Source organism: Ovis aries, chromosome 2 (genome assembly GCF_016772045.2).
Source record: "Ovis aries strain OAR_USU_Benz2616 breed Rambouillet chromosome 2, ARS-UI_Ramb_v3.0, whole genome shotgun sequence".
Lineage (NCBI taxonomy): Eukaryota > Metazoa > Chordata > Mammalia > Artiodactyla > Bovidae > Ovis > Ovis aries.
The window spans coordinates 89,729,519-89,753,732 of record NC_056055.1 but is presented as its reverse complement, the minus strand read 5'-3'; the positions used below and the strand labels follow the sequence as shown (position 1 = coordinate 89,753,732).

Genomic DNA, 24,214 nt, shown 5'->3' with positions numbered 1-24,214 from the left:
TATGAAGTAGCAATTTTGATAACAGTACTGATGATTTTGCTTCCAGTAAAGCCAGCAACTTACAAGTACTGTTGTGGCATAAGGAAAATATTTCAACTTGATGTGAGTTTAAGATGTATATATATTTAAAAGATTTTTCAGACAATTAACATTACAGGAGAAATTTACCTTTTATATTAATAGTGAATGAAATAATTTTCTTTTTCCCTTGGGGCACCTTTAAGTCTCAGTCTTGTCCCCAAGTCTTCCTTCCCACTGGAGGGTCACAGTATCAGGCAGATTTCTGTCTGGACGTCGTCTTCTATTCTTCCAGTCATTTCCCATATTCAGGTAATTTGGTAGCAGCAAGTATGCTTTACCTATAGCCACAAATACCATCAGCTTGGGGTTTTCTACAGAGGATTCACTGAATCGTTTGTAATCCAATCTGAGCAGGGGTCATCACTCTCAAGGATCTTGTCCATCATGTATCTCAATTTTATGGTGAGGATCACTTAACAATCTATGAGTCCTCTTGGACAGTTAAATGCGATTCTTTTATAATTATCAGAATTATTAATTTTGTCAAGCACAGTTAGACTCTCAGTAATAACTACCACTTGACAGTTTGCTTCTTATGCAAAATAATCAGGATACTTTGTAAATCGCTCAGCTTATCGAGAATTTGGAGGGAGAGATTAATGGAAATAAGAGATTTGTAACACTGAGGTATGAAACAACAAAGGGACAGCTTGTGTTAGAAGCAAAAGAGGGAAATAAGTGAGAGTTCAGGACATGCAGTGGGCTCAGGTGTTTATGCTGTGGATGGGAGTGTGGAATCTGACCTTCCTTATTAGATTAGTTCATTCACATAAAGTCTTAGCAGGGGGCTCTTGGAAAGGAGAATATTAACTCATTTCACTATGTTAGAAGGATTAAGTGAGTCCCTTTAGAGGCTAAGGAATTTGTAGCTGTTGTCACTGTCATTTTTGATGAAGACTGAGTGTCTGGGGAATTTGTCTGGTGAAAGTATTAGTGGCTCAGTCGAGTCTGACATTTGGTGACCCCGTGAACTGTAGCCTGTCAGGCTCCTCTGCCCATGGAATTCTCCAAGCAAGAATACTGGAGTGGGTTACCATTTCCTTCTCCAGGGGATCTTCCCGACTCAGGGATTGAACCCTGGTCTCCTGCATTGCAGGCAGATTCTTTACCATCTGAGCCACCAGGGAAGCCTGGTAGGTCCTTGGTAATTAGGTTCACAGTATAACATTTATAACATTTAATGAGTAAACAATCCAGGATGGATATGCCATAAAAAGTGAGGGTAGCATCAGGGAATGTGTTCTTTCTCCTCAAATAAATACCAAGAATGAAATAGATCCTAAGGAATCCTTGCCATAAACACAATTTGTTGGTATCTTCTTATTACCGTGTTACAGACTGAATGTGTGTGTGTTCCCCAAATTCATATATTGGAACCCTCCCCCTCAAGACTCCCTGACGGTCCAGTGGCCAGGACTCCATGCTCCCACAGCAGGGAGCCTGAGTTGGATCTCTGGTCAGGGAACTAGATCCTGCATGTGGCAAGCAAGACTTCCCATGGCCCAAGTAAAAATCCTGCACGAAGCAAGGAAGATCCAAGATCCACCATGCTTCAACTAAGACATGGCCCAGCCAAATAAGCACATAAAATAAATATTTAAAAAAATTTAAAAAATCCACAGAAACCCAACCCATCAATATGATCCTATCACAAACTGGAATATTAGGGAGATTGTTAGGGTACAGCTCAGTTCAGTTCAGTCACTCAGTCGTGTCCGACTCTTTGCGACCCAATGAACTGCAGCACGCCAGGTCTCCCTTTCCATCACAAACTCCTGGAGTTCACTCAAACTCATGTCCATCGACTTGGTCATGCCATCCAGCCATCTCATCCTCTGTCGTCCCCTTCTCCTGCCCCCAATCCCTCCCAGCATCAGAGTCTTTTCCAATGAGTCAACTCTTCCCATGAGGTGGCCAAAGTACTGGAGTTTCAGCTTTAGCATCATTCCTTCCAAAGAACACCCAGGAATGATCTCCTTTAGAATGGACTGGTTGGATCTCCTTGCAGGCCTTGGGACTCACAAGAGTCTTCTCCAACACCACAGTTCAAAAGTATCAATTCTTCGGCGCTCAGCTGTCTTCACAGTCCAACTCTCACATCCATACATGACTATTGGAAAAACCATAGCCTTGACTAGACGGACGTTTGTTGACAAAGTCATGTCTCTGCTTTTGAATATGCTATCTAGGTTGCTCATAAGTTTCCTTCCAAGGAGTAAGCGTCTTTTTAATTTTAGTAATCAATAAAATTAGCTATTACTTTTAATGTCATAATTTTACCTTTACCCAGATTACGATCAGGATCTTTTGGAATCATTTCATTCCCTGTCATTCTAGTTTTTTTGAAGCATCTTCTCATTACCCAAATGGATTTGTCAACTACACAGATGCTAGGCAAGGCTGGTCTCCTAAACCCTGCCAGAAAGGGTTTGTGTTCTAGCAAATGGGGTTCTGAGTGCCCGTCTCTCTTCCTTCTCCACTTATACTGATGACATGTGGATTAAAGAAAAGGAAAATCAGCTAGCTGGTCTTACAAAGCTGAGGGCAGACAACTGACCCAGGACTTGGGCTTCATTCAGCTTCTGTAAGAAGCAGCCCTGTCCCAGTCTTTCTGTTGTTCATGTTGGCCTCATCCTTCCCCTCTGCCACAGCCTGCTCCCCAGCTGTGCTGCACTGCAGTTTGCTAACTCAGAATAATACATCATTGCCTCAGGGGAAAAGCCCTTCCCTTCTTTCATACTCAGGACATGGAGACTTTCCCTTGTTTCTTCTTGCCCACAAAACAACTGTGGAAGTTTACTTTCTAGGAAAGTTGCAAAGAGAAACAAAAAAGAAATCTAACATCTTGAAAGTGAAAGAGATGCAGCCTCTCTGGCTTCTTTACTTCCCTTTCTTGTTCTCACCTCATCATGAAATAGAACCAGAGCAGAGGCAGGATACCAACATTGTCCAATAAGTCACTAAGTGTGTATATAAATTGTTTAAACGAAAAATTACACTCGAGTAAAGGAAAGAAGGCTATTTCTTCTGATCCAGTGCCCCGGATCTCACTGCCCTGCAATCTCAGAAGAGACAGAAACAGAGGAACAGAGATGCCCAGTAGAATCAACTGCCTGAATCAATGACCGAATCTCATTAGATTCTGAGACATAAGCTTCCAATAAGAGACAACCCCATCACTGAATCTCCTTCCTCCAGCTCAGAAACTCTGAAGAGTTTAAGTAAAAGTGTTGAATAATAAAACCTATACCTGGCAAAGTCAATATTATTTATCTACTAAAAGGAAAACAATTGCAGTTGGAAACTCCTCCACTAACTTGCACAAACACACTTCTGCCCTCAGCATCTGAGCACTGCTGACACTTTAGACACCTGGGGACACGGGTCAGGAGAAGAAGAGGTCACCACTGAGCACTAGGGTCCTTCACACAAAAACTCCAGGGGAGAGGTTGGGGTTTCGGGAAGACAGTTTATTTTCCCAACCAGTCAATAAGCCCTCCACAGAAAGGAGGTTTTCGAGTCCTCAGGATGTGGTGAGCCTGCCCTCAGGGAGGGAGAGAGCAGGTGAGGAAGGGGACTCTGTCACTGCAGAGGACAGGGGTGGCTCCATGTGATCTCTCCCTTGTGAGTGAGGTGCTGCTGGGAAAATACAATTATCCTGGATGTAGCGTCTCCTCACCCATGTTCCCTGAGAAGAACCAGGATTCTGGTGGAGGTATTGGCCCAGGCTGTGGAGGACGACAGGTCTCCAGCAAGAAAATGGTGGAAAGAAAGGGTGATGTCTGTAATGGCCCTGACCTTGTGGTTCCCTAAAACACAGCCACATGGACCTGCAGGAAAGTGTTCTAGAAGGAAGAAAAACGTGGGGTGAGCTCATGGACTGATAATAATCAGCCTGCTCTTTATATCAAACACTAAGGAAAACCCATCCTTCGTTTCAGTGAGATCAGGAGCCACAGTGATCTGCTAAATCCCTAAATAAATATGGAAACCATAGGGCTGAGGGGCCTGGCCTCCTAGGCAGAGTGAGAGGGGAAACAGAGCCCAAGATGAGGGCTACAGGTGTGTTCCCGGAAAAGAGGAAGGAACATTTATGCATGAGAAACAGGGAGCAATGATGTGTGTAATCACGAATGCACTTCAATTCTAACATAAGACAAAGACCTTTCTCATCTGATGATGAATATCCATTTGGATAAGCACATCTGAAGTTACTGGGAAAAGGTAAAATTAGTAGTTTACATTGATGACAATTTCTATGACCATATTCACAATACATAACAGAAAACCAAATTAGGAAGTAAAAGTGTATAGAAATGACTAGAAAATGAAAATTACCATGTTCCCTATTTAATGGCCTCGCTTAGAAAGCCTGGCATCAGAGAACCTACCTCAAGTTTCACCCAGACACCGTCTCAGCCAGCCCAGCAGCAGCGACATCTTCCCCATGGCCTTCGTGCTCTCTCTACTCATGGCCCTGGTGCTGGTCAGTTATGGCCCGGGAGGATCCCTGGGCTGTGACCTGTCTCAGAACCATGTTCTCATTGGCAGGAAGAACCTCAGGCTCCTGGGCCAAATGAGAAGACTCTCCCCTCGCTTCTGCCTGCAGGACAGAAAAGACTTCGCTTTCCCCCAGGAGATGGTGGAGGGGGCCAGCTCCAGGAGGCCCAGGCCATCTCTGTGCTCCACGAGATGCTCCAGCAGAGCTTCAACTTCTTCCACACAGAGGGCGCCTCTGCTGCCTGGAACACCACCCTCCTGGAGCAGCTCCGCACTGGACTCCATCAGCAGCTGGATGACCTGGACGCTTGCCTGGGGCAGGTGATGGGAGAAGAAGACTCTGCCCTGGGAAGGATGGGCCCCACCCTGGCCGTGAAGAGGTACTTCCAGGGCATCCATGTCTACCTGCAAGAGAAGGGATACAGCGACTGTGCCTGGGAAATCGCCAGACTGGAAATCCTGAGATCCTTCTCTTCATTAACCAACTTGCAAGAAAGGTTAAGATGATGGATGGAGACCTGAACTCACCTTGACATGACTCTCACTGACTAAGACGCCACATCACTCCCAACTGTGGTCATTTAAGAGACTCTGAATTCTGCTTTAGCCAAAATATTTATTGAATAAATCAATAAATTCTTTCTCAGTAGTAATAAGCAAGTAGGTATAAAAAGTATTCAGCTGCACGGGAATCTGTGCATAGCGATGACTGCCCTGATGTTATTTATATGTTTATGTACATATTTTCATTTATTAGTTTATCTCATCATATTTATATTTTCATTTAAAATTTTTGTTTACATTGTAATAAAATTTAGAAAACATGTTCATTTCCTTAATCTTCTAATTTGTTTTTATTAAATTCTTATGAGGGAAAACTTGTTTCTTCATTCTGAAGACCTAAATCTTTATTTTGTCTACATAAACCTGTTGTGGAATAGCATTTGTTCATTTATACTATGGAATGGTTCTACTACTTCTCAGCACTTGATTGTCAAAAGGTGGAATTACTGGAATTCCCTGGCAGTCCAGTGGTTTCGACTCCACGCTTCCAGTATAGGAAGCTCAGGGACCATGGATTCTGCAAGCTACGGAGTGCAGCCCTCCATTCCACCCCTCCAAGAAGAAAAAAGGTAGAAAGGAGTTCTGAAACTGTGGGAAATGATTAGTCCTGAAGTCACAGATAAACTAATTTATACCCAGTCAGCAAAGAACTGTTGGTGTCAGTATCTGGGGTAAGACTCATCTCCTCCAGAAAAGTTGCCAACATGTGGTGCTGAGTGGCTGAGCCTGACTCCTGTTACTCTCCTGCTTTACTGAACAATCCACTCCCTTACACTATATCTTCACTGCCTCCAACACAGGAGCTCTGTTCTGTGATGGTTTCTGGCTTCAAAGTTTCTCTGAGTGAAAATCACTGCAAGAGAGCACAAGTGAAGGGAGAGTTCTAGAAGTTTCAAAACCTTTGAATGCAGCTCTGCTATTTAACAGCAGTGTGACCCTGAAAAATATCACAAACACTAAGGAGATGGATATGGCAACCCCCTCCAGTATTCTTTCTTGAAAATCCCATGGACAGAGGAGCCTGGTGAGCTACTGTCCATGTGTCACAGGAGTTGGACACCTCTGCACCAACCTAGCATGCACGCAGGCACGCATGCTGTCCTGATCCTCTTCTTTAACATGTGGAAAATAACAGTAGTTTTTCACAGGGTTACTGTTAGGATCAATGGGCCCATATTACAAGAAGCATAACAGTGTGCCTGGCAGAAATGATCAGGACAGTGAGTCCCAGAGTAGCTGCCCATAGGGAACAGAGAGGACAGCAGGCCTGAGGCAGTGACTGAAAGGCCACACTGGAAAGATGCTGGGTCCTTGGTAAAAATATTTAACTTGGGTGCTAGTTTCACAATTTAGTTTGTGAACTCTTCTGTGCTCAATGCTGGAGACAATTCCAATTTCTGTGTTTCAGACTTCTAGAAGCATTCTAGGAAGTCATAGAAATTCTTTGAGAAAGAAGGATTAGTAGAAAATGCTTTGATCTACTATAAAAATGAATAATAGGGAAATCAGAGAGATCTCCTAGGACTGCAGAGAATCACACACATTACTCATTAATAATGTTTCTTGTTCTTTAGTGTGAGTAGTCCTGTACTACTTTTTAACCTATTTCTATAATCACCATCTCAACCCTCTGCTGGGTTTCCGTCTTTCAGCAGCAAGGCACAGGCAGGAAGAAAAGAGCAAGGGCCATGCAGTGTAAGGTTCTGCTCTCCAACCCTGGGCTGTCCTGGGTTTGATCCTAGTTGTTTTCCATAAAGACTCCAGTCCCTAAGTGCTGGCAGGGTCACCTCCTAGAGCTGTTCCTTCTCAGAAATTAGTGCCTTTAGAGGAGAGACTGCTACAAGTGAATGCAGGTGCCATACCCTAGTGAGAGTCTTTCTCTGAATAAGGGGCATGAACTCAATATTACTTGTCAACACATAAATCTTGCACATGCATACTGCCAACTGTCCATGATAACAATGGCTACATTAATCCATATCAAGACCATATAAGCTATTATATGTTCTCACACCTTGACCAAAACAGGGTCTTATCATCTTTTTTAGTTTTTGCCCATCTGACTGGTGACACATAGCATCTAGCAGCAACCATTAGTTGTCCTTTTCCTAATTGATGGCGGTTGTTATCAGTCATACTCCAGTCAGGAAAACAGAAAATTCCTTCCAGCCTTCTAGCCCACCCTTGGAACTGGCATGGGAAAGAAAAACAATCTGCAGGCCAAGGAGAAATGTCCTGGAAGGAACTAGAGCCCCAGCATCACCGAGTAGCGTTGAGGAGAAGAGCTGTGGAGCTGAGACGTTAGTTTTAAGACCACTGCACTAGAACAGATGACAGCCTTTCCCCATCATATCCACTGGAAGTGCAGGCTTCCTCTGTGAATTTCTGATCCATAGAGAATGCACCCACTGCTCTTGCACTGTCTCTTTACCCAGGTAAAGGAGTTCACGATTCATTTTCGTTCAAACTCCGTGATCTCCAGCTAGAAGACACACAGATTGCAAGGTCCTCAACCAGATCCCAGGCTGCACACTCACACTGCACTCCTGCCATCTGGCTGGTATCCAGTCTGAATTTCGTTTGTGACCAAGGAGTTTGTGGTTTTCCTGTGTTCAAAGCCCAACTGCCTATTTCACAGTTGGTGTCTACTGAGTACACATTATGCTGAAATCAAAAGCATTTTAATTGCAACTTTTAAACAACGTATCCACATGAGAAGACATTTTGAAAAAGTTCATGAAACTCTCCAATGAAAAACTGACTAAAAAAAAATGCTTAATAGATGACCTTTGGTTAAAAGAAATGAGAGGAAAAAAGGATTTTGTAAATTGAAATGAGCTATTCAAAATAGTTACTGGTTCATAAGTTTGTCAAATATGGCTTTTGCTCAGATGAAGAGAGAGATACAGAAAAGTAATATTGAAAACATTATTGATGATTTTGCTTCCATTAAAGCCAGGAACTTAAAGTACTGTTGTGGCATAAAGAAAATATTTGAATTTGATGTGAGTTGAAGACTTATACATTTTAAAACATTTTCCAACCAATGAACATGACAGGAGAAATTAACCATTTCTATTAATGTTCAATGAAACAATTTTCCCTGTACTAAGGAGCTTCTTTTGAAGTCTCAGTTTTGTTCCCAAGTCTTCCCACTGGAGGGTCCCAATATCTAGTAGATTCCCATCCAGATTGTAGATACCTTTCCCCTTTCCCTGAATTACTCCTTTTCCCCATAAACAAGGGCTTCCCTTGTGGCTCGGCTGGTCAAGATCTGCCCGCAATGAGGGGACCTGGGTTCAGTCCCTGAATTGGGAAGATCTCCTGGAGAAGGGAAAGGCTACCCACTTCAGTATTCTGGCCTGGAGAATTCCATGGACTGTGTAGTCCATGGGGTCGCAAAGAGTCAGACACGACTGAACGACTTCCACTCACTCCAAAACAACCCCGAATCTGAAAACATACCACAGCATGCTGTGATTTCCAGCCGTCAATCGCGGCATTCAAGGGCACCGGTGTGAACCGCTCTGGCTAAAATCTTCTCCCAGGAAGGGGAGGATGGACGCAATGGTAGCTTATCTAGACTTTGGAGGTGCAGAAATCAAAGGCTCTGAGCGACGCGGCGCAAAGCTCGCCTGGGCAGTGGGGCCCGAAAAGGAAGTTTCCTCTCTGTTCCCGCGGCCCCAAGCTCTCCCTGGGCCCCGGCGGCGCCTCGCTCCGGTCGCGGCTCCTGCCCACGGCCACCCGCGAGTTCTCTCCGTGGATCTGATGCCCCAGGCGGGTCCCGCTGGGTGGGCGGTGCGGGTCTGTCAGTTACTGAGAGATCGGGCGCCCCCTCCCGGCCGCTGGGGCGCAGCAAAAGGAGTTTGGAGAGCTCCGGAGTTTAGAGCAGGACCTGAACTGCTTCAGAGAGGCCCAGGTGAAGTGCTGAATTTCTGGACTCCTGGTCTCCCTGCTGATGGCAATGGGGAGGCTCTGCTCCATCCCTCACATTTCACCCGTTAGCATAGGTCGTCTTCTATTCTTTTTGTCATTTGCCAAATTAATATAATTTGGAAGCAAAAGTTTGTTGCTGAACCAGGAAAGACACCAGGATTCTTGGCCTCCGGAGGAGAATTCAATCCAGGGCCAGTGACGAGGCTTGATCGCTCAGCACTTTTGTGTAATAAAGTTTTATTAAAGTATAAAAGAGATAGAGAAAGCTTCTGACATAGACATCAGAAGGGGGCAGTAAGAGTGCCCATGCTAGTCTTCAGCCAGATGTTATATAGCTGCTAGCAGTCTGCTAATCAGAGAATGGAAATGTCTCGAAACTCAGAGAATGGCACCGGGCCCCTCACCCACAACGTGCATTGAGACAACATTGGCACCAGGTGAGTCATCCCCGGCCACAAAATGATGGACGTGAATCTTGAAGAAAGGCAGATTTCCAAACAAATATACAGTTTCATTAACACAGATTAGGAGAACAGGGTATGAGTATAACATACTGGTTTGTCAAGTCGGTTCTGAGCCTTTGGGTGGAACTGACTTAAACACAGAGTCTAGGGTAAATACACAGTACATTAACAGCTTAAGACAAACATTTCCATAAGAAAAATGCATTGGTCAGCTCAAGGTTTGGGAAAAGTTAAGTTCACGTGGAACCAGGTGTCATTATGGCAACACAGAATTTTAAGAGAAACCTCTTTTTAAATCTGTATAGAGAAGTGAAGCCGCTCAATCATTTCTGAGTCTTTGCGATCCCATGGACTAGAGTCTACCAGGCTTCTCTGTCCATGGGATTTTCCAGGCAAGAGTACTGGAGTGGGTTGCCATTTCCTTCTCCAATGCATGAAAGTGAAAAGTGAAAGTGAAGTCGCTCAGTCATGTCCGACTTAGCCACCCCATGGACTGCAGCCTTCCAGGCTCTTCCATCCATGGGATTTTCCAGGCAAGAGTAAAGAGATTAAAAATGTCTCACACTTGCAGCCTGTTTCCTCTGTTTGGAGACCCCCAGTTTTCTTGTCTGTTACCCTCTTAAAAGCATTAAGTATTTTTTTAAATTACAGTCACAAGAGCCATCAGCTTGGTGTTTTCTACAGAGGATTCACTGAAACGTTTCTAACCCAATCTCCTGCTGGAATCGAAACTCAAAGGATCTTGTCCATCATGTATCCCCAATTTATGGTGAGGATTCATTGCACAATCTATATGAATCATCTTGGACAGTTAAATATGATTATTTTATAATTATTAGAATTATTATTTTGTCGGTCACATTTAGACTGTCAGTAATAACTACCAGTTGATAATTTCATTTTGCTTATTATACAAAATAATCAGATACGTTGTAAATTGCTCAGCTTATCTAGAATTTGGAGGTAGATGTGAACTAATGGAAATAAGAGGTTTGTCACATCGAGGTATGAAACAACAAGGGTGCATCTTGTGTTAGAAATAAACTAGGAAATTAAGTGAGCGCTCAGTGCACGCAGTGGGCGCAGGCATCACAGTCTAGATAAGCAGTTTGGAATGTGACATGTTAGGTTTTGAAAACTGGATTTGCCATTTCATTCTTAGATTATTTTATTCCAATAAAGTCTTAGCAGGAGGCTCTTCGAAACAAAACTATTAACTCAGTTTCAACTATGCTGGAAGTATTGCGTGAGTCCCTCACAAAGGCTAAGGAGTTTGTAGTTGTTGTCACTGTTGTTTTTGATAAACACTGATAGTCTGTGAAATTTTTCTGGCAGGTCCTTGGTAATCATGTCCACGGTAGTCTTGTAACATTTAATTAGCAATCAGTTCAGGATGGAGGTGCCATAAAAAGTGAGGGCAGCATCAGGGAACGTGTTCTTACTCCTCACTAATATCAAGAATGAAATATATCCTAATGAATCCTTGCCATAAACACAATACCTTGGTCTCTCCTTGCTACCGTGTTACAGACTGAATGTGTGTGCGTTCTCCAAATTCAGGTAATGAAACACTACCCCTTGACTTCCCTGATGGTCCAGGGGCCAGGACTCCATGTTAGCAAAGCAGGGAGCCTGAGCTGGATCTCTCGCCAGGAAACTAGATTCTGATTGGCAAGCAGGACTTCCCATGGCTTAAGTAAAGATCCTGCATGAAGCAACCAAGATCCAAGAACCAGCATACATCGACTAAGACATGCCACAGCCAAATAAACACATAAAATAAATATTTTAAAAATTCTTGAAAAACCCACAGAAACCTAACCCATCAATGTGACAGTACCGAGAGCTGGAATATTAGGGAGATCATGAGGGTCAGTAATCAATAAAATTCAGTTATTATTTTTAATGTCATAGTTACTATTAGCTAGACTAAGATCAGGCTCTTTTGGAATCATTTAATTCCCTTTCATTCTAGTTATTTCAAAGCATATTCTCTTTGCCCAGGCGGATTTATCACCTACGCAGATGATCAGCAAGGCTGGCTGGTCTCGTCAATCCTGCCAGAGAGCATTAGTGTTCGAGCAACTGGGGCTCTGATTGCCTGTCTCTGGTGAGCTGGTGAGTGTGACTTCTTCCTCCTGCCCTTATACTGACCACATGCTGATTCAAGAAAAGAAAAATTAGGTGGCTGGTCTTACAAAGCTGACGGCAGTCAACAGATCAAGGACTTGTCCTTCTTTGAGCTTCTGTAAGCAGCAGCCCTGTCCCAGCCTTTCTGTTGTTCATATTGGCCTCATCGTTTCCCTCTGCCTCAGACTTGTCCCCAGCTGTGCTGCACTGAAGTTTGCTAACTCAGAACACGTCACTGGGTCAGGGGAAAACCACTTCCCTTCTTTCATATTCATGACATTGAGACTTACTCTTGTTTTCTTGTTGCCCAGACAGAAAAATGTGTAATTTTACTTTCTAGAAAAGTTGCAAAGAGAAACAAAAAAACTAACATCTTGAAAGGAATAGAGATGCAGCCCCTCTGGCTTCTTTACTTCCCTTTGTTGTTCTCACATCATCATCAATTACAACCGCAACAGGAGCAATGAGACAAATCTTGTCCAATAAGTCAGTCAGTTCAGTTCAGCTCAGTCACTCAGTTGTGTCTGACTCTTTGCAACCCCATGAACTGCAGCGTGCCAGGCCTCCCTGTCCGTCACCAACTCCCAGAGCCTACCCAAAATAAGTCACAAAGTGAATATAAAAAGTTTAAATGAGAAATTACAGTCAAGGAAAAAAGACTGTTTCTCCTGATCAAGTAGGCTGGGTCTCACTGCCCTGCATTCTCAGAGGAACAGAGATGCCTGGTGGGATCTACTGCCTGAATGAACAGCTGTAACTCACTAGATTCCGTGACATAAGCTTCCAATAAAAGCCTGCCCTAAGGGAGGGAGTCCAGCAGGTGAGCAAGGGGACTCTGTCACTCCAGAGGACAGGGGGTGGCTCCATGTGATCTCTCCTGTGTGAGTGAGGTGCTGCTGGGCAAATACAATCAATTATCCTGGAATTAGAGTCTCCCCACCCATTTTATCTGAGAAGAACCAGAATTCTTGGTAGGAGTATTGGTTGGGCCAGCAAAGGACAATAGGTCTCCAGTATGAAAATGGTGGAACGCAAGCCTGATGTCTGTAATAGTCCTGACTTCGTGGTTCCCTGAAGCACAACCACATGGACCTGCAGGGACGTGTTCTAGAAGGAAGAGAAACATGAGGGAGCTCATGGACTCATAATAATCAGCCTCTTCTCTAAATCAGACACTAAAGAAAACCCATCCTTTGTTTCAAACAGTTTATTTGCTAGAGTGACCTGGTAAATCCCTGATAAATACAGAGCCTGCCTTCCTAAGTAAAGGAAGAAACAGAAATTGTGCCTAGGATCAGGGCCAAAAATGTGTTCATGGAACAGAGAAGAGCTACATTTACACATGAAGGAGAAAGAGTGGTAATGTTTGTACTTAGAAACCTACATCATTTCTGATGTCTGACAAAGACCTTTCTCATTTGATTGAAAAATATCCATTTGGATGGGTACATTTGAAGTTATTGGGAAATAGATAAAATTAATAGTTTAAACAGATGACAATTTCTTTGACCATATTCAGAATACATAAATGAAAATCAAAAAAGGAAGTAAAAGTGCATAGAAATGACTAGAAAATGAAAACTACCATGTTCCCTATTTAATAGCCTCGCTTAGAAAGCCTGGCATCAGAGAACCTACCTCAAGGTTCCACCAGACGTCGTCTCAGCCAGCCCAGCAGCAGCCTCATCTTCCCCATGGCCTTTGTGCTCTCTCTGCTCATGGCCCTTGTGCTGGTCAGCCTCGGCCCGGGAGGATCCCTGGGCTGTCACCTGTCTCAGAACCACGTGCTGGTTGGCAGGAAGAACCTCAGGCTCCTGGGCGAAATGACGAGACTCTCCCCTCACTTGTGTCTGCAGGACAGAAAAGACTTTGCTTTCCCCCAGGAGATGGTGGAGGGTGGCCAGCTCCAGGAGGCCCAGGCCATCTCTGTGCTCCACGAGATGCTCCAGCAGAGCTTCAACCTCTTCCACACAGAGCGCTCCTCTGCTGCCTGGAACACCACCCTCCTGAAGCAGCTCCGCAAGGGACTCCTGGACCAGCTTGTCGACCTGGATGCCTGCCTGGGGCAGGATATGGGAGAGGAAGGCTCTGCCCTGGGAAGGACAGGCCCCACCCTGGCCGTGAAGAGGTACTTCCAGGGCATCCATTTCTACCTGAAAGAGAAGGGATACAGCGACTGCGCCTGGGAAACCGTCAGAGTGGAAATCAGGAGATCCTTGTCTTCATCAACCAGCTGGCAAGAAAGGTTAAGAATGATGGATGGAGACGTGAACTCACCTTGACATGACTCTCACTGATTCAGATGCCCCATCATCTTTGCACACTCATCTGTGGCCATTTCAGAAGACTCTGATTTCTACTTTAGCCACCAAATTGATTGAATTACTTCAGCCAATACTTTGTCAGTAGTAACTGAAGATATATAAATTTTCTTGGCTGCAGGTGTGTCAGTCCCGAAGTGAAGACTGCCCTGATTTTATTGTTTGTTTGCTTATTTATTTTATTATATTTATTCTTTGATCTCCTCCTATTTATTTTTCTATATAAAATATTTTTATTTATATTGTATTAAAATTTAACAAATACAGTCACATTTTTATTTCATTAAATTTGTAATTTGTTTTATTTATTAAATATTACCAGGTGAACTTCTTGAATTTTTTACTGTTTTATGTTTAGTTGCTAGGTCAAGTCCGAATCTTTTGGGACCCCATAGACTATAGCCGACCAGGCTCCTCTGTCCATGGGATTCTCCAGGCAAGACTACTGGAGTCTGTTGCCATTTCCAGGGGATCTTCCCAACCAAGGATGGAATCTGGAATCTGCATTTCAGGCAGATTCTTTACTGTCTGATCCACAAGGGAAGACCCTTGGTTGAAAGAAATGAGAGAAAAAGGGATTTTGTAAACTGAAATTAATTATTTATGACAGTTACTGGGTCATCAATTCAGCTCAGTTCAGTCACTCAGTCGTCTCTGATTCTTTGCGACCCCATGGACTGCAGAATGCCAGGCCTCCCTATCCATCACCAGCTCCCAGAGTCCACCCAAACTCATGTCCATTGAGTCGGTGATGCCCTCCAACCATCTCATCCTCTGTCGTCCCCTTCTCCTCCTGCCGTCAGTCTTTCCCAGCGTCAGGGTCCTTTCAAATGAGTCAGCTTTTCCCATCAGGTGGGCAAAGTATTGGAGTTTCAGCTTCAACATCAGTCCTTCAGTGAACACCTAGGGCTGATCTCCTTTAGGATGGACTGATTGGCTCTCCTTGTAGTCCAAGGGACTCGCAAGAGTCTTCTCCAACACCACAGTTCAAAAGCATCAATTCTTCGGCGCTCAGCTTTCTTTATAGTCCAGCTCTTACATCCCCCAGGACTGTGAAAATAAACTATCACTGATGAGCCACCAGACACTGGGACCTTGTTAGAGCAGCCTGAACCAAGACACAGGGCATGGCACATTTAGGTCCAGCAGTCCACTATTTGAGGTTGTATGGAAATATTTCATGTTCAAAGCATACATGACAGAGAAGAAATTGTCATGTGTAATTATTCTCAATCCCCTTCTTCAGAAAGAAAACTGATAATCTACACTCACAAGTAAAAACCATAGAGTCTGAATCAGAGAGAGAAGAATGATGGCCCATCGGAAGGACATCTAAAGGACATTAAGAGCACTGATGAAAGAAAGGAAACAGCAAGAGAAATTAGGCAACAGGGAAAATGTCCTGCCTTCTGGTTCTTCCCAAGGGATAATGGGAAAACATACCTAAAATAATTTTTATTTTAATATATTGTGAAAAACACTTGGATATTTAAAAATCATTTAACCATTTAGCCAATTGTTCCCTATCCATGGCTGGATCCAAATATTTGCATGAACCATTCCTTTAATCAGTAACCAGTCAGAGAGGGGGCAGTGAAATTAACCAATTTGCTTAACTTCATGTTTTGGTGAAAGTCAGTAAATTTCAGTATCTTGAGAATTCAAATATTTCCCCTTAATTCCTGAGTTTTCCTGCCAACTTGTTCAAGAAGAAATCTGTTGGTTTCATGTTCTAATTTTTTTTTCTTATGATCCATGAATAGGCCAGGAAATATTTTTTTTTTAGTTTAATCTGTACAGGAATAAATATTCTGAAGGCAGGAAGTAACAGCTCCCCGGTCCTTGGTGCTGGTGGTGGCCGTGCTCTGACTCACTCCCAGGGCATCCTGGACACCTTCCAGGGGTCCCGTCACCACCACCAGGTTCCCTGTCTCTGAGCTGTGGCTGGATGGCGCCAGAAGGGACCCGAATCTATAAAATCGACCCCAACTCACTGACTCCTCGCCTGAAGCTCTTCAGTAAATGGAATCCTTCCTGGAAAATAAACCACAAAGCTCTAGAGAAGGCTTGGAAAATGCAAGGTTCTGAGCTTCCAACCAGAGATTACTGTCACTGGCAGGGCTACAAGGCTCCCTCTTCAGCTCTCAGAACGGTGAAAACAAAGAGTTTCTCCCCGCAATAGTAAATCAGGATCAAAAGACTCACTGAGGATGCTGTGCCCAGAACTGCAAACTCTCCAAAGTGGGCATCCAAAAGGAACCCGAGAAAAAGAGCTCTTTGGCCCTCCTACAGCAGTCTGGAGAAGCGTACTCTCCAGGGCTCAAGGGAAGGATATTTTACTGCTATTTTTGAGTTGCTAAATACAGTGCTCAATCCTGTCTGACTCTTTGCAACGCCATGGACAGCAGCACGCCAGGATTCCCTATCCTTCACTATCTCCTGGAGTTTGTTTAAATCCATAACCACTGAGTTGGTAATGCCATCCAACCATTTCCTCCTCTATCGCCCTCTTCTCCTCCTGCCCTCAGTCTTCCCCAGCATCAGGGTCTTTTCCAGTGAGTTCGCTCTGCACATCAGATAGCCAAAGTACAGGGCTTCCCTGGTAGCTCAGATGGTAAAGAATGTACCTGCAAGTGGGGGAGACTCGGGTTTGATCCCCGGGTCAGGAAGATCACCGGAAAAGGGAATGGCAACCTACTCCAGTATTCTTGCCTAGAGAATTCCATGGACAGAAGAGCAACTGGCTGGCTATGGTCCATGGGGTCACAAAGATGAGACATGACTAAGCAATAACGTTTACTTACTTATTGGAGCTTCAGCTTCATTATCAATCCTTCCAATGATTCTCACGGTTGATTTCTTGACTGGTTTGATCTCCTTGCTATCCAAGGGACTCTCAAGAGTCTTCTCCAGCACCATAATTTGAAAGCATTGATTCTACTGCACTCAGCCTTCTTTCGGTCCACCTCTCACATCCATACAAGACTATTGGAAATACCATAGCTTTGACTATACAGACGTTTGTTGTCAAAGTGATGTTTACTCTTTTTCACATGTTGTCTAGTTCTGTCATAGCTTTTCTTCCAAGGAGCAAGTGTCTTTTAATTTTGTAGCTGCAGTCAATGTCCACAGTGATTTTGGAGACCAAGAAAAGAAAATGTGTCACGGTTTCCACTCTTTCGCCATCTATTTGGCATAGATGTCAGAAGCTTAGGTGTTTTAATGTTGAGTATTAATGCCAGCTTTTTCAGTCTCCTCTTTCACCCTCATCAAGAGGCTCTTTAGTTCCTCTTCACTCTCCTCCATTGGATTGGTATCATGGTATTTTATTATTTATTCCTATCAAAGTTGTTAAGAGCATCTATAAATATTTCAAGAGCTAAACAGAAAGAAATGTTATAAAATTGAGATGAATATTCAGCAGACAGGGAATTAAAAATTGATTTCTGAAAGGAAACAAAGTTAAAAGTACTTCAAAATAAATATGAAGAAAAATAACCTAAAATTTTAAGTGATTTTCAGTTCTGAAAGATTTTTAAGTCTATACTGTGGTATTATTATATATTTTTTATGAATTTCATATGAATATGTAATTTGGTACATTACTATTTATATAAGTAAATACCCTCATTAAAAGTCATTCTTCAAACTCATTCATAAAGTTAAATAAAACTCAACAGCATTTACATTTAATGTACACCTTTCATTTTATGGCATTGTTAACCCTAGGGTGAATACAACAAGGAGTTTTGCGTTTTCTTTTCTTATGTATAAAGATATGCATGGAGTGCAAAGAAAGATCTACAGCATAACTGTGTTGTCAAAATTTCATGGTGGGAGTAATTAGGAAGAAAATATCTCAGAAGACTCTGTCAATAGGGAAGGGGAGGCAATAATGAAAAAAAGTTTGAGAAATGCTATCCTAACCCATTTGAAAAGTGCAAATTGAAAAGCAAAAACAAAAGTAGAAAGCAAGAAGGAACTTTCAGAAAATGGAAACCGTGGGCTCCTATTTAAGACACAGGCCTGAAGGAAGGTCTTCAGAGAACCTAGAAAGCAGGTTCACAGAGTCACCCACCGCCCCAGGCCAGAAGCATCTGCAAGGTCCCCGATGGCGCCAACCTGGTCCTTGCTCTTGGCTCTCCTGCTGCTCAGCTGCAACGCCATCTGCTCTTACAATTCAAGCTTCTTCAACAAAATAGCATAGGCTGGGTATTTTGCAAAGACCAGAAATGTATTGGCCAATGTTAGTTCTTGAGTCTGGATATCCGAGAACTGTGTGTCAGTTTAGTCCAGTTGCGGTGAGAGCCTGCTTCTGGTCTCACACTGCAGAGTTCTCTCGTATCATCACAGGGCAGGAGAGGGACTAGTTTATATCTACCTCTTTTATAAGGGCATTATTTCCTTTTGTGAGGCCTCCATCCTCACACCCTAACCACTTCCCAAAAGGCCTGTCACCTAATATCATTACCTTGGGTTTATGACCTCATGATATGACTTTGCTGGGGTCCTAACCATTCAGAACGGAAATGTCTTTAAAGTCTGCATGCTTGGCATGTAGAAGTAAGAAAATAGTCACACTGACAAAAAAGAATGAGCAGGTTAATAGGCAAAATAAAGAGACCAGGGATTCAGATCCAAACTCCAGATTTTCAACCTGTTGTAAGGCTTTAATTATTACATGTCAAAAACTGGACGACAAACTAAAATGAAGCTCACCAGCCATGCAATGGAATAAAACAGAGCGTGGAAATGATCATTCATCATTCCTTGTGAGGAGTCTCTGAAGTATCTCAGGTCAATGTAGCAGTAATTGCCAGGTCGGTAAAGACCCACCAAAGAGTATTGTGGTAAACCGCCTGCTCATTGCTGTGAGCTACGAGCATCAGGGAGGGTTTGAGTTCAGATACATGGCTCTGTGTACGACACCCGGCATGTTCTTTTCTGTCATGACCTCAGTTCAGGTCAGTCGTTCAGTCATTGGTGACTCTAATGACCCCTGAACTGTAGCATGCCAGGCTTCCCTGTCCATCACCAACTCCGAGAGCTTGCTTAGAGTCAGTGATGCCATCCAACCATCTCATCCTCTGTCGTCCCCTTCTCCTCCTGCCTTCAATCATTCCCAGCATCAGGGTCTTTTCCAATGAGTCAGGTCTTCGCGTCAGGTGGCCAAAGAATTGGAATTTCAGCATCAGTCCTTCCAGTGCATATTCAGGACTAATTTCCTTCAGGATGGACTGGCTTGTTCTCCTTGCAGTCCAAGGGACTCTCAAGAGTCATCTCCAACACCACAGTTCAGAAGCATCAATTCTCTGGCACTCAGCTTTCTGGTCCAGCTCTCACATCCATACATGACTACTAGAAACACCATAGCGTTGACCATACAGACCTTTAGGCCAAAGTAACGTCTCTGCTTATTAATATGCTGTCTAGATTGGTCATAGCTTTTCCTCCAAAGAGCAAGTGTCTTTCAATCCCCTGTCTGCAGTCACCATCTGCAGTGATGTTGGAGCCCAAGGAAATAGAGTCTGTCACTCTTTCCTTTGCTTCCCCATCTGTTTGCCATGAAGCTATGGTACTGGAAGCCATGTTCCTGATGTTTTGAATGTTTTAAGTTTTCAGCCAGCTTTTTCACTCTCCTCTTTCCCTTTCGTCAAGAGGCTCTTTAGTTCCTCTTCCCTTTCTACCTTAAGGGTGGTGTCATTTGCATATCTGAGGTTATTGATATTTCTCCCAGCAATCTTTCCAGCTTCTGCTTCATCCAACCCAGCCTCTCACATGATGTACTCTGGATATAAGTTAAATAAGCAGGCTGACAGTATACAGTCTTGATGTACTCTTTTCCCAGTTTGGAACCAGTCCATTGTTCCATGTCCGGTTCTAACTGTTGCTTCTTGACCTGCATACAGGTTTCTCAGGAGACAGGTAAGATGGTCTGATATTCCCATCTCTTGAAGCATTTTACACAGTTCGTTGTGATTCACAAGGTCAAAGGCTTTAGCCCTGTCGATGCAGTAGAAGTAGATGTTTTCTGGAATCATGACGTAGTTGAGGACGATTAGGGGTGAGGCATCCTCCTGAGTTTAATATAGTGCTGGGCACAGGCTGAAAAGTGTGTTGCACTTGCTACGTGAAGCCCCAGACCCCATTTACCTTCAAGGAAGGAGACTCCTAGTGGTTTTAGCAACAAACTCAGTACGACAGGTACCAGCAGGAATAGAGTTGAAATACCAGCCACTGTCTATTATCATTCTAGGAAATAGGGCCCCGATGAAGCAAAATAGCTTGGTCATTTGTAAATGCCTTCCAGTAGTAGGAGGAAATCTGAGAAACTGCTTTAGCTACAATTACTTGTTGAGGACTTCCCTGATGGTGCAGTGAAGAAGAATCTTCCTCAGGAGAGACAGAGTCGATCCCTGGTCCAGGAAGTGTCCACCTGCCACGGAACAACTAAGACAGTGCTCCCCTGTTGCTGAGACCCTGCTCCAGAGCCCACGTGCTGCAGCTCCTGAAGCCTGCACGCTGGAGCCTGAGGAGGCCCGCACAGCAAGGAAACCAGGCTCTGCGAGGAAGAGTGGCCCCACCTGCCACGACTGACGGAAGTCCGGGCAAGCGGTGAGGACCCAGGGCACCCAGAAGTGAATAAATAAATAAACACCACAAAACAGCTTGTTGAGCGATTACACTGGGCCTGGTACAGAGGATACCACAGAGAAGAAGACAGAGTTCAGTCACTACAGAGCTGATTTGCCAAACACGGTCACATGTCTCTTATTTGAAGTTTGGAACATAAGGGGACAAGACAACATAAAATCCACTGTAAAATGAATTCAGGAGCAGAGCCAAAAGCTAAATCTCCCATGAAATAATATTTATCCCGTTCTGAATTAATTACAAAGATTGTTTCCTTTTATTTGAAAACGATAGACTTGGATTGGAACTTGAAAGTCATTTGGCAAATCTGAAATTTGTTGCAAAGGAACAGAGAGAAAGATTCACATGCATCGTGATTCCTAAATCATGGCTTCTCACTGGGGATAATGCTACTTCCACGCATGCAGGCATTAGTTTTCTGGAATATGAACAAATCTTGTCATTACAGTGATTAGTTATTACACGTCAAAGTTCAACCTGATACAACAAAATCTAACCCCTTAGTATTTATTTCTGTCTTTGGCCTTTCTTGTGTCTCATACATAAGAGAAGCATTGAGATTGAGTTTATGGAATATAAACAAATTGTATACAAGGCCAGTGGTACCATCTAAGGTGACTAGATGGTTCACTGGAGGACTTTCCATCATTTGCTTGATCTCAGAGTCATATTGTGAGAGCTGCCCTTTCTGTACTTCTGAGAAACCATTGTCCGTCTCATGCATGTTGCTTATGTTTGAAGGTCACTGTGATTTGGGCTCCAGAAATTACATAAAAATGGAAAATTCATTTGTAAATAAAATACAAAAATGTTATCAATTCTTATAAAATTCTACAAAGGTTCAACATGTCAAAGTCTTAAAGAGAAAAAATGTTGATAATATCCAGATGAATATCTAGCAGGCAGTAAAACTAAAAATTATTTTCTGACATGAAAAAAATTCAGTAATGAATACTTAAATTAAATATTAAAGAACTATTTTTAAGTTATTCAATGATTTGAGCAGCTTTGAATGACTTTTAAGTATGTCTATATCTTGGTATTATTAAAAGTATTTATGTAAATTTTATTTCAATATGTAATTGGATACATACCTACTTATAAAAGTAAACATATGACATTAAAAGTCACTCAGAAAACTGTTTATAAAAAAAATAAAATTCAGTAGCTTTTACATTTAAATTATAGCTTAAAATTTTATGTATTTCTTAACTACACTGAATACAAAGAGTAAGATTTACACCTCCTTTTTCTATGTACAGGAAAAGATATTCATAGAGTACATAAATACATACACAGTACATCTGTGTTATCAAAATTTCACAGTGCAGGGCAATTAAGAAAATATATCTAGAAAGGCTCTGTGGGCAGAAGAAAGAAGGGCAACATGAAAAAAGAAACGATTGAGAAGTGCTGCCTTAACCCACTGGAGAGTGCAAACAGAAAAGCAAAACCAAAAGTAGAAAGTAAGAGGGAATTTCAGAAAATGGAAACCATGGGCTCCTATTTAAGCCCCAGGCCTGAAGGAAGGGCTTCAGGGAAGCTAGAGAGCAGGTTCACAGTCACCCACCGCCCCAGGCCAGCAGCATCTGCAAGGCCCCGATGGCCCCAGCCTGTTCCTTACTCCTGGCCCTGCTGCTGCTCAGCTGCAATGCCATCTGCTCTCGGGGTTGCCACCTGCCTCACACCCACAGCCTGGCCAACAGGAGGGTCCTGACGCTCCTGCGACAACTGAGGAGGGTCTCCCCTTCCTCCTGCCTGCAGGACAGAAAAGACTTCGCATTCGCCCAGGAGGTGCTGGGTGGCAGCCAGTTGCGGAAGGTCCAGGCCATCTCTGTGCTCCACGAGGTGACCCAGCACACCTTCCAGCTCTTCAGCACAGAGGGCTCGGCCGCCGCGTGGGACCAGAGCCTCCTGGACAAGCTCCGCGCTGCACTGGATCAGCAGCTCACTGACCTGCAAGCCTGTCTCAGGCAGGAGGAGGGGCTGCGAGGGGCTCCCCTGCTCAAGGAGGACTCCAGCCTGGCTGTGAGGAAATACTTCCACAGAGTCACTCTCTATCTGCAAGAGAAGGGACACAGCCCTTGTGCCTGGGAGGTTGTCAGAGCAGAAGTCATGAGAGCCTTCTCATCCTCAACAAACTTGCAGGAGAGATTCAGGAGCAAGGACTGACACACACGTGGTTCAACACGGAAGTGATTCTCATGGACTAACACACCACACTTCCTCCTGCGCTGCCACGTGGAAGACTCTCATTTCTGCGGTCATTGCTCCCTGAATTGAATCAGTGTGTCAAATGATTTCCGGAATATTAAGCAACATGATGTTCTACTCTATAGGCGCTGGTTCCTCACCGATGCCGAAGCTGATCTATCTATGTATTTAACTACCTGGACATTTATTTATTTAATATTTATTTAACTATTTATAAATATTTAAATTATTTTGCTGATAAAATATTATGTATGTATGCTGCTGCTGCTGCTAAGTCGCTTCAGTCGTGTCCAACTCTATGAGACCCCATAGACGGCAGTCTGCCAGGCTCCCCCGTCCCTGGGATTCTCCAGGCAAGAATACTGGAGTGAGTTGCCATTTCCTTCTCCAATGCACGAAGGTGAAAAGTGAAAGTGAAGTCGCTCCGTCGTGTCTGACTGGGAAAATGTATATTTTGTATTTAGTCAGTTTACGATTTTTCTTCCTTTATTAAATTCTTACTGTAAAAGACTTACTTTGTTTTTTCGTTAAGACAGAAACACCAAGCCTGAATGGCAGCTTCATTAAAAAATGCATTTTACGATTCCTTGAGCCCTCTTTAGGATCTGCACGTTAGAAGTAAAAATACTCTAGCTCTAGCTGTGTTGTTTGCTGCTCTGAGGAACTTGAAGTGAACATAACCACTCCAGCGCTTTTCGTAACTCTGAATTTTTTCAAAAAGAGTAACCTAAAAACAACGATCAAAAAAAAACAACAACAACAACAACAACAACAAACAAACCATGCTTCAGGATCTGATGAATCCTTGGGAAGGATTTTCTGCCTCTTGTTGGTTGTGGATTTTTTTTTCCCTGGAAAAAATTGTAGAGATGCTTGAAGACGTGGTATTCAGTTGGCAAGAGCTCAGGTGAGTATCTTATCCTTACACTCAAATATCACAATCGTTCACTTCCTCCCAGTGTAGAAACCCCCAGCATGCTCTCCTCACTCACTCTGCATGAAGGCGTCCTCTCCACTCATACAGCTGTGTCCTTCTCCATTACAGTTTCTAGTTGTCAATTTCCCCTTACGACTGCAAACCACCAACTCAAAGCAGAACCTGAGTGAAAGTTCTAGCTCTGTCAGACACTCTCCTGTGACTTCGCCTGCTCTGCCTGCCAAGCACTGCAGGTCCAGACTGTCCAGCCTCCCAGAGAAACACAGTAAATAGAGGGAACTCCGCCTCACAGTGAACAATGGTGGAGACACCAGGGGCTCCTCTGAGCGTGCAACAAGGCTATTCCATGTGCTGGGTGCGCTAGGAGGAACTCACCTGGTTCAAGAATCTCATTTGAGAAAAGCCCAAAGCAC

The 24,214-nt window shown here is 43.5% G+C and overlaps 2 protein-coding genes and 1 pseudogene across 2 annotated transcripts; all 3 read left to right on the top strand.

The window, feature by feature from the left end:
* Positions 1–4,528: 4,528 nt before the first annotated feature.
* LOC114112833 (interferon omega-1-like) lies at positions 4,529–5,114 on the top strand (annotated as a pseudogene).
* An 8,244-nt stretch (positions 5,115–13,358) lies between these two features.
* On the top strand, positions 13,359–13,957 carry LOC114112832 (interferon omega-1). Its single transcript, XM_027963933.3, has one exon. It carries the CDS (start codon positions 13,370–13,372, stop codon positions 13,955–13,957), a length of 588 nt encoding a protein of 195 aa, XP_027819734.1. The 5' UTR covers positions 13,359–13,369.
* Positions 13,958–18,211: 4,254 nt separating this feature from the next.
* LOC101111435 (interferon alpha-H-like) lies at positions 18,212–22,917 on the top strand. The gene has a single exon (XM_012108174.4). The coding sequence runs from the start codon at positions 22,253–22,255 to the stop codon at positions 22,820–22,822; it is 570 nt and encodes a 189-aa protein (XP_011963564.3). The 5' UTR covers positions 18,212–22,252; the 3' UTR covers positions 22,823–22,917.
* The last annotated feature ends 1,297 nt before the right edge of the window (positions 22,918–24,214 follow it).